Source organism: Nelumbo lutea, chromosome 1 (genome assembly GCF_056320005.1).
Source record: "Nelumbo lutea isolate HS-2025 chromosome 1, American lotus-T2T, whole genome shotgun sequence".
Taxonomy (NCBI): Eukaryota; Viridiplantae; Streptophyta; class Magnoliopsida; order Proteales; family Nelumbonaceae; genus Nelumbo; species Nelumbo lutea.
In genome coordinates, this window is record NC_142684.1 from 210,828,387 (window position 1) to 210,850,308 (window position 21,922).

A 21,922-nucleotide genomic window follows, 5' to 3' on the forward strand; every position below is an offset into this window, starting at 1 on the left:
TCTATTTTCTACAATCTATAAAATTTCCTGTATTTTTTGTTATTTATTTACAATTTTTGTGTTTATATATAATTTTTAGTGTTTTTCTACAAAATTTTATTTTCTGATTTTGTTTTTCAATTTCTATATCTATAATTTGAAAATAATTTTTATTTTAAGTGAAATTTCTATAATTTTTTATATCTTTTGCAAGTTTTGTGTTCTATGCATTTCATATTTGAAAATATTTTTTTTTTATTTTTTCCTTTTTTTCATATTAAATATTAAAATATATGTAAATATCTTATATTTTTGTATGGAGATTAAAATGATAATATATTAATAACCGTTAGTCTCTTTAACGTCAAATTAGTGACAGTGAGCTTTAAACATTTTGAAAAATTAATAAGAGAAATATTGAAAATTCATGGTTATTTTTGACAGTTACCCAAGAATTTATCGTGTGGCCCAACTCCCAAGCACAATCTTGTACCATGAATATAGGTTAATTAATATACTCAACACGTGAACCCTTTTGAGTTGAGCTGCCAAAATAGCTCGCATTATCATAGAAGATTCCTTCTCCCCGTGAGATGGCCAAATTTGGATAGGCAATGCTCCACCCACTTTTATATCTTTTGCCGTTTCCAATCAATTACCAACAAAGAATGTATTTCTTTACATTTTGGTTTAAACTTTGTTCAAACAGAAGCGTGGAATCTTTGACGTGGCAATTTAGTTGAGAGACCAAGAGGGGCCCACATGGGAATGGGATGAACCTCAGCTCATAACCACTTGCCACGTGTTAATTGGGAACTTGTCTGCCTAACCCAATTAGTGTGACAGGTAGAGGAATCTTTCGGCCGTTCTGAGCTATTCATTATTCGACAGGAGACCCCCTAAATGTCGCTGCTGCCTCCAATCCCCAGAATCCATTTTATACCCATCTGCATACCCACCTCGCGTTGGAGTTCTCCAAACCAAAAACAATCACCACAAAGGACATAACTTTGATACGTGGCCAAGTTTAGGAGGCTGAAATTTGGCCCGTGAACTGGAAACTGGTGGTGATTATGGCTGGGTCATTTGGGTTCCCCTTTATTGAGTTCGAGTCCACTAGCAGACACCGTTTTATCTCCGAAACGGGTCAAGTAGGTAGGGAGCTTTTCTTGCATGCATGATCGTTTTCGCCACGTATTACTTTCTGTACTGATGCTGTGGCTGTTTCGAACTGTCTACTGAAGTCTGAACCAGCTGGGAACCTCTGGATCTGCATCGGCTCTGTACAAAACCTTGAGTTAATCGTGTTGGAAGCCCAAAAGGCCTCACATTGGAAACAGCCCTGTTTTAAGGGGTATTAAGCTAGAATATTGAAACTGTGTCATTGAGGAAAACTGTCTAACACAATGTAGGCAAACTGTATGCATAGTTGCTGTGAACGGATAAGTGAAAACAGGTGTCCAAACTAGAGAGGTTCCCTCTTGGATGACAGTTATTGGTACCTGTATTTGCTGTCTGGATTTCGCTTGACCCACAACAGATTACACATTCAGATGAGCACGACCAGGACCAACCATTGGTGGATTCAGCCTAGATAAGAGGGTGCTGACACATTAAAAAAAAAAAAAAAAAGAGTAGATTAGATGCATGATTTTATTCACTTTGCGGCTTTCAAATACTTGTTTATGGGCCCGCCAGCCCATGTCCAATGATTGTTTCTATATAGTATTAAGAATAATGCTGGGTTGTCAGCCCAGGCCCAGTATGTCTTTGCACCAGCCAAGCCACCTTACAAGATTTATGCAAGTTGGTCTAAGCCCTTTAATGGGACAACCTAGAGCATGTCTAAGTCTAACTAAACTTTTAACCTATATTTCAGCTCAGGCAAGGCACCAGTTCTTAAAGTTAAATCTATCTTTCTCTCTCTGGTCTCTACTCTGCCATCAGCTGAGCGAATTTCTGGATTACTTTCCCCCTGCTGACAGAATTAACCAGTGCTACAATGCAAAAAGTTTGGGTAAGGAGAGACAGAGGCATAACTTGTTCTGGGGCTCATAACTTGCAACATGTCTTACTCTTGATGATTCAACAACCCACTTAGTGGGCCCTTGAACATTTGATTAAATTTGGGAGGTGGAGAAAAAGTCAGAATCGTTGTTGGCCATGTTGGTATATTTGATGTAGAGTCAAGTTGACAAGGGCACAATTGGAACTTTAGCAAATATCACCTGTATTATTTATTTCTTGGCTTTGTAATGTTATGTGTGATCACATGCTGACAGCAAAATAAGTGTAGGGTGGGTGGTTATTGCCCTGACATGTCAGTCAAGGTTGAGAGAGAGAGAAAGATCGGGTGGCTGGTGAGTGGTAAATGTGGATCGGACATTTACATAATTGGGTTGGCATTATCATTAGAAATGGTGTTGGTTCACTAGTGTGCATTTAAGGTACAAATATTTTTATAGTACAATACATACAAAATAATATAAAATATAAAAATTTGCTCTCTATAAAATACAAGGCTCAGTTTGAAAAGAGTACAAATACAATACAAAATGGAGGTGTTTTATCACTGTTCTGAGTCAAATCCTATTTGGTATTCACTTAATTAAAATTTTCTGGTACAAGTTTGAGGTTGCTTTCTTTTTATCTTACATGGAGTCTAATAGGTCCACCTAAGCCCAATTTCCGGCCTGGGCTTGGGCCCAATTCAAATATGTCAAATTTGAGTTCAAATTGGGTTTGGGCCGGACAGATTTACATTGGGCTAGATTAGGCTCCAAACTTAAGGTTGACCCCGGGTTGAGCCTTAAACTTGTCCCAGCATCCGACTTGCACCCGTAAGCCTAACAGGGTGTATGCTCATAACAATGTTTTGAGAAGTTGACAAGTATAGCAAAATGGTTTGGAGAATTAATCACATGAGAGTAGGAAAATTAATAATTATCTTAATTAAGAATTAATAAGTTATACTTTATATCTAATGAATTATTCGTTAATATGATTTAATTAGTTGCTAAAGACATCTCCTAACAGATTTCGAATATCCTACCTACCATAAAAATTATTTGATCTTTACGCTGTGTTTGGTTTTGTAAAAAATGAGAAACAAAATTTTTTTCTCAACTTTCTACTTCTTATTGTCTACCAAATGAAGTGTAACTTGGTCGGTTTGGATTGGGTTGAGATCAACCTAAACACAACTCTAAAGGTGCAAACTTTGGGCTCAGGCCTGATCCAACCTAAGGTTAAGCCTGAGTTATCAATCCGTGCCCATTTCAAGCTTAATCCAACATATGTTGGACTGAGCTTGGGTGAATTAGTGAAATTTAATAGAATTTATGACTATATTTTTGTTATTTTTTATTGGACATAAGGGCCTAATTTAATAATAGAATTGATCGAAAATATGTATACATTTTATTTATAAATATACATATACACATAAAGAAAGATGCTTTTATAATAAACAAAATGCATATACGCATGTGTTTTGCTCAGGGGACTTAAATAGTCAAATCCAAACCCATAGGCCAAGCCCGAATTTTTTGACCCAGGCCCAATTTGAAGCCGAAAGTTCAGGCCCAATCGGTTGGACCTCTAAGTATCAGCTCTAAGCCATCGACATTAAACCAATTCTGCAATTTTAGTATTCAACGTCGTTACAGACCACGTCTCACACAGAACTCATACCACATCCTATCTTGTATTGGGAACATCCCCCCATAAATAATAAATATAAGTATGGAGATATTCCTGATTTGTGGTTAAAATATGCTGTGAGGTCGGTGTAAGGTATATTTTGTGAGGAGTAGATCCAGATTTATGGGATTTACTCCTCGTAGACCATGCCTTACACCAACCTTACAAACACATCTCACCTTGTATCGAGAACATCTCCCCATAAACAATAAATATAAGTACAAGAGATGTTCTCGGTATGGGGCCTGTGAAGTCGATGTGAGGTATCTCCATAGAGGGCCCCTTACACTAAGCTCACATCATGTTTTCGCCGTAAATTAGGAATATCTCCCATATTTATATTTATTATTTATGAAAAATATTATTATTTGGGAAGTGACAGCGGAGACCGAATCTGCTCTTTACACTTGACGCCTCACAAGCGCTTCACACACATTCTATGATACATTAGGAACAATTCCCGTATTTATTTATTATTATTCACGGTAGATGTTTCAAATTCACGGTGGAATGAAGTCGGTGTGAGGATCCCAATTCTCGTCCCGTTACTTGCTGTTTACGTTCCCTTTTCGTATCGATTCCGTAAAGGATGACGTGCATGGATTAGAAAAAGGAAACGTGGAAGGTGGAATTTGTTACGACTCATTACTATATAATAGAATCCTTCCGTCTCCCTTTCTCACCCAAGCCTTTTGTTCTCTGTCTGTCTCGAGGATTTTGAGTTCTCTACTTCACCTTTCAAGGTAAGGCTTTCGAATGGATGTTCTTTTCTTTTGGCTTGTTCCTCAATTCATCAATTTCTGATTATATCCTTTGTTCTTCGATTTCCAGTTCTTTTGTTTAGTAGTGGATTAATTAGATCCATAGGTTGGATCCTGGATTGATTTCCTTTTTCCACCCTAAGAGGGTTTTCTGTTGGGACTTCTGCTAGATCTCCGTTGTTGTTGGTGTTTTAAAATGTTATTAGCATTCTAATATAACCATGTACGTGTCTGGTTGCTTTTGCAGCTTGGTTATCTTTTAGATTATTATAAATATGTTTAAGGTGGTAGTTTCTAATGGTTGACCACAATGTTTTAATCGCTTAGAAATTTCGTCAGCGAAATAAAAGCGATTTTGTAGAAAGATTACTGGTTATGTAATTTCTGTGAAATTTTCCCTACGTTTTGATTGATCAAAGAATTGGTTAAACTGGGTGTGATATTGATGAAGATGATTATGGCACCTATTTTTAACCGAAAACAAGTTGACCTATTTTGTTTAGGCATTGATAGTTGCCTGGGTTGGGGTTTGTGGTTTAATCCATGTTTTTGAGGAATGTGTTTTTGCAAACAAGGACATCACTGATCTTTCATATTGTGATATACAAGAGAAACGATAATTTGATATTGGATTGTATGGCTTTTGTTGCTTAATTGAATTATGTGATTATCAATTTTCTCATATTCTTCCTAGTTCTTACTACTTAATCCTTTTTTGACTTGATGTTCCTATATATCAATGAAGTGAGCTTGATTTCCCCTTTTTTCTTTTGCATAGACGCCATTGATTAAGCCATTCTACTTTCTATGTAGACTTGAGATTGGTTATAATTGGTTGTTCCAAACCATGGCCATATATGCCTTCTATACTGTTTCGTTTTTCAGCTACAATTTTGAGGTTGGGATTGATTTGATTTCATTAGATATTATGGTCGATAACCTATTCTTGTTTCACAGATGCAAATCTTTGTCAAGACCCTCACAGGAAAGACTATAACTCTCGAAGTGGAGAGTTCTGATACAATTGATAATGTCAAAGCCAAAATCCAAGACAAGGAGGGAATCCCCCCAGACCAGCAAAGATTGATCTTTGCTGGAAAGCAACTTGAAGATGGCCAGACTTTGGCTGATTACAACATTCAAAAAGAATCCACACTCCACCTAGTTCTTCGGTTGAGAGGGGGAATGCAAATTTTTGTAAAGACGCTTACTGGAAAGACCTTAACCCTTGAGGTTGAGAGCTCAGATACGATTGATAATGTCAAAGCAAAGATCCAGGACAAGGAGGGTATTCCCCCAGACCAGCAGAGGCTGATTTTTGCTGGAAAGCAGCTAGAGAATGGGAGGACCTTGGCTGACTATAACATTCAGAAGGAGTCTACTTTGCATCTGGTTCTTAGACTTCGAGGAGGTATGCAGATCTTTGTGAAGACCCTCACTGGGAAAACAATCACTCTAGAGGTTGAGAGCTCAGACACAATTGACAACGTGAAGGCAAAGATACAAGACAAGGAGGGTATTCCACCAGACCAGCAGAGGCTCATCTTCGCCGGGAAGCAGCTTGACGATGGCCGTACCCTTGCTGATTATAACATACAGAAGGAATCAACCCTTCACCTTGTTCTCCGTCTCCGTGGTGGTATGCAGATTTTTGTCAAGACCTTGACGGGGAAGACAATTACTCTGGAGGTAGAGAGCTCAGATACCATTGATAATGTGAAGGCAAAGATTCAAGACAAGGAGGGTATTCCACCTGATCAGCAGAGGCTCATTTTTGCTGGGAAGCAGTTGGAAGATGGACGCACTTTGGCCGATTACAACATACAGAAGGAATCTACATTGCATTTGGTGCTTCGTCTACGTGGTGGGATGCAGATTTTTGTGAAGACATTGACAGGCAAGACAATCACACTTGAGGTGGAGAGCTCTGATACCATTGACAATGTGAAAGCCAAGATTCAGGACAAAGAGGGTATCCCTCCGGACCAACAAAGGCTTATTTTTGCTGGGAAGCAACTTGAGGATGGTCGCACCCTGGCGGACTACAATATCCAGAAGGAATCAACTCTTCATCTTGTCCTTAGGCTCCGTGGGGGTTGCATGTGTTGATCCGATCACCTTGTTTCTTGCTGGTATCGTCATTCTCCTGTGAATTCTCAGAATATTAATTCCTTGGTTTTATGTCTGACGTCTTTTCTTTTCGTAATCCATCTGATCAGTGGACCTTTTTTTTTCTGCATTTTCTCTATGTTGTTAGTGGTAATAGTAATGTGATTGTTTTTCCTTTTACATTCAGTACTAGATGGATTTGCAAATGCTCTCACTCTGTCTCTTTCGTGCCCCTTGTAAGTTGTAACCACAAAGAGCAATGGGTGATTGGGTCTTCAGGATCTTACTTGGGATATGGCTTAGAGAAGTTAGAGAAAACTTAAAAAGAAGGTAGAGACCAAAGGATAGGAAAGATCCACTTCTAAGGATCAGAGGTATCGTCTGGGAGTCATTTTTCTTTTTTACTCAAGTTCTCATCCTTGTGGTTGGTAATTGTATTGGGTGGGAAAGGTTTTGGATTTGTCTGTTTGTTGGGCCTCCAACAATTAATCCATTTCAGAACTGGAAGTCGAGACAGGATGGTCTGCACCGTAACACGGAAGATGGAATTGATGAATTTACAGCTTGGGAGCACGAACTGAGCCACGCCAAAGCCCGTGTGTGGATGGTGAAATCAAAATTTTATTCAACTCTCTACGAGTTATGACCCATGCGGCTATTTTTAGATTTGTTTATATAGGATAGGTGAAACATAAAATTTGAGAGAATAACATCTTAACAAAGCATATGAAGGGGTGCAACTTGGGTTGGTTGGGAATTAGGTAAGATTTTCAATGTGCCTGAACACCATCTTTCAGGCAACGTAACTTGCTCTCCGTGTGTCTCTTTTCCTTTATTTCTATTGGTTGAATAACTGAAGCCAATGTGTTCTATAGTAGCTATGGTTATTGACTAAGGGTGGCAAATGGGTGGGGTGGGTTGGGTAAGGATTGAATACCAACCCACCTATATTGATCCATCAATCCACCAGGATCCTTTCCATCATAACCCATTATCAATCTTTGTTAAGGCTCATAATCTACTGACTTGATCCACCCATATTGATCCACTTGATCCATTCATATTGACCCTTAATCACCCTCACCCATATTAATTCACCTATCCTCACCTATAAATACAAAAATGAGTTGGGGGGCGATCCATATACCTAAAATAATAATTTTGAGAGAATAATCTCTCAAAACTGTCACGTGACAAAAATAAGTCAAGTCAACTTGTATACCTGAAAATGCAAAAATTGTAGATAAATGTAGAAAATAATAGAAAAATTTATAAAAAATGCAAAAAATACCAAAAATTATAGAAAATTTAGAACTTTTGCAGAAAAATAGAAAATAAGCAAAAAAATATTAGAAAATTGCAGAAAATGCATAAAAAAAAAACAGAAAATGCAAAAATTATGCAGAAAAACATCAAAAAATTGTAGAAAATGCAGAATATCAGAAAATTTTAAAAAGTGTAGAAAAATAGAAGAGAATTGCAAAAATACAAAAATTACAGAAAATGCAAAAAAATTGCAAAAAATGCATAACTTCTAAGGTAAAATATAAAAATTTCCCTTTAAGTTTCTGATAATCATAAATACTTCCCCTATGGTTTCGTTGTAACAAATATCTCCCAACTCAACAAAAACCTCCCGTCTGACAATGACCCAAACGAAAAACGTCAACTGATGCATTAATTTTTTTAAATACCAATTTTACCCTTCTTCACTGCCCTAGACTAGAAAATGCCACCAACCACCCACGCAGCATGGGCACTGGCGCCATCCTCTTCACAAATATGCTTCCGCTTTTGGTTGACCATGTATTCCGGGTTCTATGGGATTGAACCCTGGGGTACCTTTTCATCATTTTTCAGGTTGTTGAGATGTATTCCGCATTCAATTGAATCCTAAACTTTGGGTTCTTGAACCATGGGCTTAAATTAGGGTTTTATTTAACTACGATTGAAGGTTGGGTTGGACTTAGATCTCCATCTTACTATTTTCCTTTTTTACTTCATATCTCTATTCTTTCTCCTTTTCCTTTTCATTTCTTTCGGGCCAAGTATTCATGATCTAGTTAAAGTTGTGGCCGCTAATGGAAGAATATTTTGAGTTTGGGTGTTCAAATATTTTGGATAAAATGTAAAGACCCCTCGGCCCGATTAAAGTTTGGGAATGTTGCTGAATCTTTGCCATCTTCCCTCTTTGCACCAAGATTTTGATTTTTGAAATAGATGCTTGGTTTTGGGAAAGCTCGGATACCTTTTGCCTTCTGTCGAACCTGGTAGGGTCTGAAACTGAATTTATTTTGTAGTTTTGTTTAATGGGCTAAAGCTGTTAGACAGTCTTGTATGCCCTAAGCTTCAATCGGATTTGATGTACTTTTGTTATTTAGTGGAAATAAATTAAAGTGCATGTTTGATTCATATTGTTTGGTATAATTCTGTGTAAGACCCTAAAACTGGACACTTATATAAACTTGTGTTAATTTTAAATGTTCACAGCCATTGGATAAGTCTGGGGAGATTTAGTGAAAATAAATTAAAGTGCATGTTTAAATGTTCACAGCCATTGGATAATTCTATGTAAGACCAAGTGTTGGGATGGCTTGTTTCGGCTATCAGGGTAAGACCCAAGGCACATGTAGTATGAGATTGCTTGAACCCCTGAACCAGACTAGATTTTTAGTATTGCCCTAGACCTTGGAGACAGATGTGCAAAACTGGAAAGTTACACCTGACCCCTAGACTCGATTATGACACATCACTAGGTGTCGGATCGGGCTGTCTTTGATGTGTCAATCAGTGAGATCCTTAGTGGGAGTCAAAACCTGGACATGTTGGGGCAGTCTGAGACTTCATCTGAGTGAATGGTCATAGTGACAGGATTAGCCTCTTTGTCGGACAATGGTAATGATCGGGAATGCACTCTCTCTGATGGAAACCAAACTGCCGGCAGTTGATTTCAATTGTTGGAATTTTGTTTTGCAAAATTAAGATATATATATATATATGTACGGTTTCAAAAGATTTGCAAAATGTTTTAATTCCCGGGATCTATGTGAGTAGAGAGTGTGGCACTGTTCCTTGCAACCGAGAGAGAGGTCTTCTCTTGTCGGGCAGTGCTTGATCATTAAGGGCTGAGATGTTAAGTGTAAGACCATTTAGGATAATACCTGATGGGCTAATCTTGCAACTGCCCACAGTCCTTGGGTTTTTATAAGATGGCTTGGCCCAGGGACCACTTAATATAAGTGTTGGGCCCATAGGGTCCATGTGATGGGCTCAAGGGGGTCACTGAGTCTTTCAGTGAATTCGGCTGGGCCTTGTAATAAAAGCTGGGCCAAACCCATGTGGCTGGTGTGTAGATCAATGCTTGAGTCCCACGCCATACAAAGAAGCCCAACTGGGCAGCATGTTGGAAACTAGTTAAACACTGAACACTTAATGGGCAAAAAGCCCATTTCGAACTAGGCTGATATGATCACCAATTCATAGGGCGAATCTGAGATTAGTGTTAGTAAAAGGATTGGGTCTTTGACCTTATCCACTCTAAGAGACCAAATTCAAATTAGATTTGAATCTGGTAACCTCCTGATAAGATCAGGAGTTAACTAACTTAATCTACAGATAGGATTAAGATAAACCTCTATCCAAATACTGATTTGGATTGGGATAACTCCCAAAATATTGGGAGGTTTCTTAATCAAGAAGAAAGAGGAGAAAACCCTAGCAGAAATATCAGATTTCGAACTAGGGGTTTTGAGTAAGCAAGAAACACATCCTGCAATCTGATATTTGATCTCTCACAGACTCTAGAGAGAAGAGACAATTGTGCCCTCTTCGTCCCTGGACTTCTTCTCCTTCAGCCGTCGCCACTACCTTTTGGAAGATTGGATCTTTGTAGCAACAGGAAGTCAAGAAAGCAGTTCTTGACAATAGTCTTGCAAGATAGACAAAATGATTCAGTGTTCAAGGTTTCCAGAGGGTTCTTGTGAAGAATCCAGTGTGTAGGACGCACCCTGCTGGTTTCGTTCCATCCACAACTGTGTCATCTTCAGTAGGAGCAGATCTTGGTTATTTCTTTGGGCGTGAACACCAACTTTGGGAGATGTTATTTCTCTGGATCAGGTATAATCCTTCTTGTTTCCTTTTGGTTCAGATCTGGTTTTTTTATGGTTCAAGTAGGATCTTTGAATAAAGTATTCTAAATTTAGGGAATATGATTCCCAGTTGGAAGAAGGTAGGAAATTTTTTGTGAAATTCGGCCCCCATTCCGCACCCTTCTTGGTGTCCATTAGATGGATCTTACCATTCTTTCAGTGGTATCAGAGCCATAGGTTCGAATCTTGAACCAAAAGAAAATCAGATCTGACCTTGCGCAGATGAATAGAAAATGTTCTGCCAAGATCTACGCAGATTGCTTTCTTTCTTTTTTTTTTTTTTCTTTCAAGAAATGGTTTCTTGTTAAGGGCGTTTGATCTGAAATTAATTTTGTTAAATCCAAAAATTTATTTAGAATTGTTCTTTATTTATTTTTTATTTAATGGACTGTTCGAACCTGGAGATCGCAGTGCAGATTTGGCGCAGATAGTTTGCGCACCATTTTTCTTCCTTTTATTATTATTCGGTCTGTAAATAATTTTTTTTTTATTTTCTAGACTGAATGTATAGGATTTGATCAAGAATGTAATTAATTAATAGAAATAGAATTTCTGTTTTTTATTTATTTTCTTGATTAAAGAAGAAGGAAGAAGATGGCGGCACTGGAGATTTGCAGATGGAGAAATCGCATACTGCGATTTACAGTTTATGAAACTATAACTTTTGTGATTAACCTCTGTTTTGCAGGTGGTACGAATAGTCCATATTTTGATTTGTTATTGTCTAAAATAAAAAAAAAATTATTAATTTCAGATCTCTCTTGAATTAATTCTTAAATTGAAAATCAGTTTTGGACCATTTCGGACTAGATTGCACCAAAACTGTTTGGACCGAATCTGAGATTCGAAGGGGGCGGTTTTTCAGTCCATAATTCTCACACTGATTATTCCAAATCTGATGTTCAATTACATGGATTAATTCGGCCCACCTGTAAAGCCTAGTTTTAAAGGGTTAAAACTACAAATGCCCATTGTTGTGAGAAAAGTTGTATGGGCCGAACTGCTAACTGCAATTCAGCCCATACACCTAGTAAACATTAATTGTTAATGCTTTAAGTTTTAAATGGGATATTCGATGGGCTTTACAACAGTTAATTGATTGGATCAATTCTTCCTTTGCATGTGATGTTTGGATGTATGATGTGCTACGATCATGGACCATAAGCACTTGGCCCATGTTAATTCGTTAGTGGTTCTTGCGTACACCATGGCTGAATGCACATCATTGCCATGGTGTCTCTTAAGGTCATTGGATGACCCCTCTCCACTTGGTGAACCCCACAACCCTGAAAAGGGATGCGTACTAAACCCCTAGCCGATTGAGGCCCACCAGAAATCTGGCTTTATGAAAGTTAGTGGGAGCCACTTTGGTTTGACCTAAATTAGAACTAGGGAGTAATTTTGTTCCCTCCAGCAAATATGAGTGCGTGTGATAGGGAGATCCATTTGATGGACTCTTTAAAGGCCTTCAGTCATTAGCACAACGATGGGTCCATCAGTAATGAGGAAAGACACCATAAAATTGGGCTATCCATTTGTTGTTGGATCTGTTAGAGTGTTTCATTAGATGATAGGGGCACTATAGACCGATGTGGGAGAGGCTTCACCAGAAAATGGGAATTCTCTCACGGTACCTTGGTGTAACCTGAATATGATGGGTGTGCACTCACTGGACAGAAAGGTTTACCTGAAAACGGCTCTGAACCTTGTCTGATAGAGGCCAAAGGAAAACTCATTTGATGAGTGGATATGATCCGTCACAGAAAGGTGGTGGGGTTATGCAGCTGAAACAGTTGGCTTCACGCACCCTATGTGATTTCCCACATTTCCAGAGACATTCCGTCGTCTCCATCACTGAGAAGGGAGGGAAATTCTCAGAGATGAATAAATGGGAATGGAACATAGATTAAAAGCCATATCTATGTAGGTAACATGAATCAAACTAAGGTTGTGGACTAACGTTTTTGTTGTTTTATTAGAAAATGGAAAACGGTCAATTTGCAAAGCTTCTAGATGATAAGCTTAAGGGCCCAAACTATGTTGACTGGTACATAAATCTTATGCTAGTCCTAACTTCTGAAAAGTTAGATAAAGTGGTGAAAAATCTTGTCCCAGAACATCCGGGTGATAGGGCTTCTGAGTTCCGTAGGAGGGACTACCAGGATTGGGAGGATAAGAACTCCCTAGCCCGCTGCTTTGTCATTGCCTCATTAGACAACTCAATACAGAGGCAGTTCGATCAGATCGAACTAGCCAAAGACATATTGGACAGTCTAAGAACAATGTATGAAGAGCAGAACCGTTCTACTTGACAGAAAGTCCTGAAATTGTTCATGACCGCGCAAATGTCCAAGGGGCAGAAAGTTCATGACCATTGTCTTCGGATGATGGGATACATTAACAAACTTGAAGCTCTTGGATCCGGGCTAGATCTTGGCACGCAAGTGGGTGCCATCCTGAATTCTTTGCCCTCTTCCTTCAATGCGTTCACTATGAACTACAATATGAATAAGCTGAATGTCAGCGTCCAGGAACTCAACAATATGTTGCAGAGGGCCGAGGATCTTTTAAAGAAGGATGAGCTTGTGGTTATGCTTGCTGAAGCTAACAAATCGGGCAAGAAAAGGAGAAAGGCAAAGAAGTCCCAAAAGAAAGCTGCCAAACCCAAGAAGCAAAAGAAAAACAAGGCATCTGATGTCTGTCACTTCTGCAAACAGACCGGCCACTGGAAGAGGAACTGTCCTGCCTACCTGGAATCTAAGAAAGGTAACATTGAAACTTGTGTCATAGAAACTAATATGTTAGTTAGTTCTGTGTCCTGGTGTGTTGACTCCGGGGCTTCAACTCATGCGTGTAAATCACTGCAGGGGTTCAAAGTTAGCAGAAGATTGAGTGATGGCGAGGTGACACTATACTTGGGAACGACTGCAAGTGTTGCAGCTGCGGTGATAGGAACCGTAGAATTAGTCTTTAGATAAGGAGTCATTGTACTTAAAGATTGTCTTTATGCATAGAACTTGAGAAGAAATTTAATTTCTGTTTCTAAACTGTGTGCTGGTGGATATACTGTTTATTTTAGTAATATGATTACTGTTAAACGGAATAACAAATTCATCGCATGCGGGGAACTGGAGAATGGTCTCTATGTTCTACATCCTTCTCTAGAAACTAACCTAACCGAAACTACATCGGTCAAAAATCCCAAGAAAAGGAATTGTGATACAATTAATCCCACATGCCTCTGGCATTACCAACTTGGCCATATCGGTATTGACCGAATCACAAGACTGGTAAAGGATGGTCCTTTGAATTTTCTAACCGTAGAAAATCTTTCCACTTGTGAGCCTTGCTTTCAAGGTAAGATGATTAAGCCGCCATTTAACGGTAAGCCTAAAAGATCTAGAGGCACACTTGACCTAATACATACTGATGTATGTGGTCCCCTGAGTGTTAGGACACGGAATCAACATGTGTACTTCATCACCTTTTCAGATGATTTTTCACGATATGGTTATGTGTACCTAATGAGACACAAGTCTGAATCCTTTGAAAAGTTCAAAGAGTTCAGACAAGAAGTCGAGAAATAGTTAGGGAGAGAAATTAAGGCCCTTCGATCGGATCGAAATGGCGAGTATCTTTCTGACGAATTCAGGGACTACTTAAAGGACAATGGGATAGTGTCACAACTATCTCCTCCTGCTACACCACAATTCAACGGTGTTTCAGAGAGGAGGAATAGGACCTTGTTGGACATGGTCCGATCACTTCTCGTACGCTCAAAATTACCCACATCCTTTTGGGGATATGCATTAGAGACTGCTATCTACATGCTGAATCGGGTTCCAACCAAATCAGTTCCGAAAACTCCATATGAACTATGGACCGGAAGGAAGCCAAGTGTAAGACACTTGAAGATTTAGGGTTGTCCTACATACGTTAAAAGAACACGTGTGTACAAGTTGGAATTCAAAACCAGTTGTTGCCTATTTATAGGCTACCCAAATATGGTTATGACCAGGATACCTACCTGGTGGAAGCCTTGACTAGTGAAGAGGATCCCATGACTTACGCGGAAGCTATGTTAGAAATAGATTCACAGAAGTGGGTGGAGGCCATGAGAGCTGAGATGGACTCGATGGAGACCAATGGAGTCTGGACTCTAGTAGATTTGCCCTCCGGGGTAAAAGCAATTGGTTGCAAATGGATCTACAAGAGGAAGAAGGGCCCCGATGGCAGGATTGAGACCTACAAAGCTCGCTTGGTGGCGAAAGGGTATACTCAGAAAGAAGGCATCGATTATGAGGAAACCTTTTCGCCCATGGCCATGCTTAAATCCATTAGGATCCTGCTAGCTGTAGCAGCATACCATAACTAAGAGATTTGGCAAATAGATGTCAAAATCGCGTTCCTGAATGGAGATCTTAGTGAAGATATCTACATGCAGCAGCCGCAAGGCTTTATTGTTGCTGGTCAGGAACACATGGTATGTAAACTCAAAAGATCCATATATGGACTTAAGCATGCTTCTAGGAGTTGGAACATCCGTTCTGATTCTGCCGTCAAAACATTTGACTTTGAGCAGAATCCGGATGAGCCTTGTGTTTACAGGAAGTCTAGTGGGGATAAGATTACTTTTTTAGTATTGTACGTGGACGATATCCTACTCATTGGGAATGATGTAGGAATGTTGACTTCAGTCAAGGTATGGATGTCACAGCAGTTCTCAATGAAAGATCTTGGAGAAGCTTCATACATACTAGGTCTTCGACTCTATAGAGATAGATCGAAGTGGATAACTGGATTATCCCAGGCTGCTTACATTGACAAAATTGTCAAAAGGTACAGCATGGAAAACTCCAAGAAAGGAAATGTTCATTTCAGACATGAAGTAACTCTCTCCAAGAAGATGTCTCCCAAGACTTCTGAGGAGATTGGGAGCATGAGAGACGTTCCCTATGCCTCAGCCGTAGGGAGAATCATGGATGCCATGCTGTGCACTTGCCCGGACATAGCTCAGGCGGTGAGTGTGGTAAGCAGATTCCAGGCTAACCCAGGGCAGGAGCATTGGACTGCTGTGAAGAACATACTTAAATACCTACGAAGGACAAAAGAGTTGTCTGGTATTCGATGGTAGTTCACTATAAGTTCTGGGGTATACCGATGCCGATTTCCAGTCAGATCCAGATGATAGAAAGTCTACATCTGGGTATGTTTTCACGATAGGATCGCGTGTTGTTTGTTGGAAAAGCAGCAAACAGGGGTCCACTGTAGACTCCACAACCGAGGCCGAATACATTGCCGCAAGTGAAGCAGCCAAGGAAGCCGTGTGGATGAAGAAATTCATACACGAATTGGGAGTGATTCTGTCCAGCACATCACCCATTCCGTTGTTGTGTGACAACAATGGAGCGATCGCCCATGCTAAAGAGCCTCGGCCCACTCGAAGTCAAAGCACATCGAGAGGAAGTACCATGTACTGCGGGAGATCGTTGGTAGAGGGGACGTCCTAATTCAGAAGGTAGCATCAGCGTATAATGTGGCAGACCCATTGACTAAGCCACTGACACAAAAGGTGTTTGAGAAACACGTGGAAAGTATGGGACTTCGGCTTATACCAGATTGGACCTAAATGCAAGTGGGAGCTATTAGACAGTCTTGTATGCCCTTAGCTTCAATCGGATTTGATGTACTTTTGTTATTTAGTGGAAATAAATTAAAGTGCATGTTTGATTCATGTTGTTTGGTATAATTCTGTGTAAGACCCTAAAACTGGACACTTAGAGAAACTTGTGTTAGTTTTAAATGTTCACAGCCATTGGATAAGTCTAGGAAGATTTATCCTGCCAAGGCTGATACTGGTGTGCCACCAAGTGTTGGGATGGCTTGTTTCGGCCATCAGGGTAAGACCCAAGGCACATGTAGTATGGAATTGCTTGAACCCCTGAACCGGACTAGATTTCCAGTATTGCCCTAGACCTTGGAGACAAATGGGCAAAACTGGAAAGTTACACCTGACCCCTAGACTCGATTATGACACATCACTAGGTGTCGGATCGGGCTGTCTTTGATGTGTCAATCAGTGAGATCCTTAGTGGGGGTCAAAACCTGGACATGTTGGGGTAGTCTGAGAATTCATCTGAGTGAGTGGTCATAGTGACAAGATCAACCCCTTTGTCGAACAATGGTAATGATCGGGAATGCACTCTCTCTGATGGAAACCAAACTGCCGGCAGTTGATTTCAATCGTTGGAATTTTGTTTTGCAAAATTAAGATATATATATATATATATATATATATATATATATATATATATATATATAGTTTCAAATGATTTGCAAAAGGTTTTAATTCCCGGGATCTATGTGAGTAGAGAGTGCGGCACTGTTCCTTGCAGCCGAGAGAGAGGTCTTCTCTTGTCGGGCAGTGCTTGATCATTAAGGGCTGAGAGGTTAAGTGTAAGACCATTTAGGATAATACCTGATGGGCTAATCTTGCAACTGCCCACAGTCCTTGGGTTTTTATAAGATGGCTTGGCCCAGGGACCACTTAATGTAAGTGTTGGGCCCATAGGGTCCATGTGATGGGCTCAAGGGGGTCACTGAGTCTTTCTGTGAATTCGGCTGGGCCTTGTAATAAAAGCTGGGCCGAACCTATGTGGCTGGTGTGTAGATCAATGCTTGGGTTCCACGCCATACAAAGAAGCCCAACTGGGCAGCAGGTTGGAAACTAGTTAAACACTGAACACTTAATGGGTCAAATGCCCATTTCGAACTGGGCTGATATGATCATCAGTTCATAGGGCGAATCTGAGATTAGTATTAGTAAAAGGATTGAGTCTTTGACCTTATCCACTCTAAGAGACCAAATTCAAATTAGATTTGAATCTGGTAACCTCCTGATAAGATCAGGAGTTAACTAACTTAATCTGCATATAGGATTAAGATAAACCTCTATCCAAATACTGGTTTGGATTGGGATAAATCTCAAAATATTAGGAGGTTTCTTAATCAAGAAGAAAGAGGAGAAAACCCTAGCAGAAATATCAGATTTCGAACTAGGTGTTTTGAATAAGCAAGAAACACATCCTGCAATCTGAGATTTGATCTCTCACAGACTCTGGAGAAAAGAGACAGTTCTGCCCTCTTCGTCCCTAGACTTCTCCTCCTTTAGCCATCGCCACTACCTGTTGGAAGATTGGATCTTTGCAGCAACAAGAAGTCAAGAAAGCAGTTCTTGACAATAGTCTTGCAAGATAGACAAAATGATTCAATGTTCAAGGTTTCCAGAGGGTTCTTGTGAAGAATCTAGTGTGTAGTGTTAGACAGTTTTGTATGCCCTTAGCTTCAATCTGATTTGATGTACTTTTGTTATTTAGTGGAAATAAATAAAGTGCATGTTTAATTCATGTTGTTTGGTTTAATTCTATGTAAAACCCTAAAACTGGACATTTATAGAGACTGATGTTAGTTTTAAATGTTCACAGCCGTTGGATAAGTCTGGGGAGATTTATCCTGCCAAGGCTGATACTGGTGTGCCACCAAGTGTTGGGATGGCCTGTCTCAGCCACCAGGGGAAGACCCGAGGCACATGCAGTATGGGATTACTTGAATCCTTGAACTGGACCAGATTTCCAGTATTGCCCTAGACCTTGGAGATAGATGGGCAAAACTGGAAAGTTACACCTAACCCCTAGACTCGATTATGACATTCCACTAGGTGTTGGATCAGGCTGCCTTTGATATGCCAATCAGTGAGATCCTTAGCGGGGATCAAAACCTGGGTATGTTGGGGCAGTTTGAGAATTCATCTGAATGGGTGATCATAGTGACAGAATCAGCCACTTTGTCGGACAAAGGGTAATGATCGGGAATGCACTCTCTCTGATGGAAACCAAACTGCTGGCGGTTGATTTCAATCGTTGGAATTTTGTTTTGCAAAATTAATATATTTATATATATATGTACGGTTTCGAATTGTTTGCAAATGGTTTTAATTTCCGGGATCCATGTGAGAGGAGAGTGCGGCACTGTTCCTTGCAGCCGAGGGAGAGGTCCTCTCTTGTCGGGTAGTACTTGATCATTAAGGGCTGAGAGGTTAAGTGTAAGACCATTGAGGATAATACCTGATGGGCTAATCTTGCACCTGCACACAGTCCCTGGGTTTTTATAAGATGGCTTGGCCCAGGGACCACTTAATGTAAGTGTTGGGCCCATAGGGTCCATATGATGGACTCAAGGGGTTCATTGAGTTTTTCAGTGAATTCGGCTGGGCCTTGTTTTAGAGGCTGGGCCGAACCCATGTGGCTGGTGTGTAGATCAATGCTTGGGTCCCACGCCATACAAAGAAGCCCATCTGGGCAGCAGATTGGAAAGTAATTAGACACTGAACACTTAATGGGCCAAAAGCCCATTTCGAGGTGGGCTGATATGATCATCCATCCTTGGGGCGAATTTGAGATTAAAGTTATTAAAAGGATTGGGCGTTTAGCCTTATCCACTCTTAGATACCAAATTCAAATTAGATTTGAATCTGGTAACCTCCTGATAAGATCAGGAGTAAGCTAAATCTATCTGTAGAAAGGATTAAGATTATCCCCTATCCAAATACTGATTTGGATTGGGATAACTCCTAAAAAGGAGGTTTCTTAATCAATAAGAAAGGAGGAGAAAAACGAACCAAGATAGAGAGAATTACAGTAGATTTCGAACCACGAAAAAATCGCAAGAAAGGTTCCTGCGAATTCAGATCAGATCTCATACTCTCCAGAAAAAGAGAAAAAGCAGTTCAGCCTTTTTCGTTTTTGGAGATCTCCTCCTGCCGCCGCCATCTGCCATTGCAAGATTAGATCTTTGCAAAAAAGAAAGTCAAGAAATCTGTTCTTGACATCAGTCTTGCAAGAAAGACTGAAAATGATTCAGTGTTTAGTACTTCCAGAGGATTCTTGTGAAGGATCCAGTGTGTAGGACGCACCCTACTGGTTCTGTTCCATTCACAGCTGTGTCATCTTCAGCAGGAATGGATCTTGGAGCATTCTTTGGGCATGAACACCAACTTTGGGAGATACTGATTCTCCGGATTAGGTATATTCCTCCCATTTATCTTTTGGTACAGATCTGGTTTGATTATGGTTCAAGTAGGATCCTTGAATATTGTAATCTAAATTTAGGGAATATGATTCCCAGTTGAGAGAAGGTAGGAAATTTTTGAAATTTGCCCACCCATTCCGCGTCCATTAGATGGATCCTACCATTCTTTCAGTGGTATCGGAGCCACAGGTTCGAATCTTGAACCAAAAGAAAATCAGATCTGACCCTGCGCAGATGGATAGAAGGTGTTCTTTCAGGATTTGCGCAGATTGTTTTTTTTATTTCAAGAAACTATTTCTTGTTAAGGGCGATTGATCTGAAATTAATTTTATTAAATCCAAAATTTATTTAGAATTGTTCTTTATTTATTTTGATTTAATGGACTGTTCGAACCTGGAGATCACAGTGCAGATTTGGCGCAGATAGTCTGCACACCCTTTTTCTTTCTATTTATTTATATTCGGTTTGTAAATAATTTTTTTTTATTTTAGACTGAATGTATAGGATTTGATCAAGGATGTAATTAATAGAAATAGGATTTCTGTCATTTTTCTTGATTAAAGAAGAAGGAAGAAGAAGGCGGCACTAGAGATTTGTAGTTGGAGAAATCGCTTTCTGCGATTTGCAGTTTATGAAACTGCAACCCTTGTGATTAACCTCTGTTTTGCAGGTGGTGCGAACAGTCCATAGTTTGATTTGTGATTGTTTGAAATCAAAATTATTAATTTCAGATCTTTCATGAATTAATTCTTGAATTGAAAATCAGTTTTGGATCCTCTCGGACTAGATTGGACCAAAACTGTTTGGACCGAATATGGGGTTCGATAGGGACTGTTTTTCAGTCAGTATTTCTCACACTTGCTGTTCCAAATCTGATGTTCAATTACAAGGATTACTTCGGCCCACCTGTAAAGCCCAGTTTTAAAGGGTTAAAACTGCAAAAGGCCCATTACTGTGAGATAAGCTGTATGGGCCGAACTGCTATCTGCGATTCAGCTCATACACCTAGTAGTCATTAATTGTTAATGACTTAGATTTTAAATGGGCTATTCAATGGGCTTTACAGCAGTTAATTGATTGGATCAATTCCTCTTTTACATGTGATGTTTGGATGTTTGATGTGCTGCGACCATGGGCCATAAGTACTTGGCCCATGAAGACTCGTTAGTGGCTCTTGCGCACACCATGGCTGAATGCACATCATTGCCATGGTGTCCTTCAAGGTCATTGGATGACCCCTCTTTGCTTGGTGGGCCCCACAACCCTGAAAAGGGATGCGTACGGAACCCCTAGCCGATTAAGGCCCACCAGAAATCTGACTTTATGAAAGTCAGTGGGAGCCACTCTGGTTTGACCTAAATTAAAACTAGGGCGTTTTTGTTCCCTCTAGCAAATATGAATGCATGTGATAGGGAGACCCATATGATGGACTCTCTAAAGGCCTTCCGTCATTAGCACAATGATGGGTCCTTCAGTAATGAGGAAACACACCATAAAATTGGGCTATCCATTTGCTGTTGGATCTATTAGAGTGTTTCATAAGATGATAGGGGCGTCATAAACCGCTGTGGGAGGGGCTTCACCAGAAAATGGGAACTCTCTCACGGTACCTTGGCGTAACCTGAATATGATGGGTAAGCACTCACTGGACGGAAAGGTTTACCTGAAAACGGCTCTGAACCTTGTCTGACAAAGGCCAAAGGGAAACTCATTTGATGAGTGGATATGATCCGTCACAGAAAGGTGGTGAGGTTATGCGGCTGAAACAGTTGGCTTCACGCACCCAATGTGATTTTCCACATTTCCAAAGACATTTCGTCGTCTCTGTCACTGAGAAAGGAGGGAAATCTCAGAGATGAACAAATGGGAATGGAACATAGATTAAAAGCCATATCTATGTAGGTAACATGAATCAAACTAAGGTTGTGGACTAATGATTTTGCTATTTTATCAGAAAATGGCAAATGGTCAATTTGCAAAGTTTCTAGACGATAACAAGCTAAAGGGCCCAAACTATGTCGACTGGTACAGAAATCTTATGCTGGTCCTAACTTCCGAAAAGTTAGACAAGGTGGTGAAAAATCCTGCACCGGAACGTCCGGGTGATAGGGCTTCTGAGGCCCGTAGGAGGGACTA

The 21,922-nt window shown here is 39.9% G+C and overlaps 1 protein-coding gene across 3 annotated transcripts in view; it reads left to right on the top strand.

The window, feature by feature from the left end:
• Positions 1-4,184: 4,184 nt before the first annotated feature.
• The window catches only part of LOC148880790 (polyubiquitin-like), a 31,800-nt gene continuing 14,062 nt past the window's right edge, over positions 4,185-21,922 (top strand). The window contains exons 1-4 of one of the 3 annotated variants that reach the window (XR_016104655.1): positions 4,212-4,424; positions 5,400-6,574; positions 10,349-13,465; positions 13,567-13,746. Coding sequence is in view for 2 of the 3 variants with exons in the window: in XM_088962816.1 (XP_088818942.1) it covers positions 5,400-6,551 (1,152 nt within the window). In the remaining variant the exon portion in view is untranslated. Of the gene's footprint in view, positions 4,425-5,399; positions 6,732-10,348; positions 13,466-13,566; positions 13,747-21,922 lie in introns of those variants that run through there. The other 2 variants (XM_088962816.1, XM_088962817.1) reach the window with 2 other exon arrangements.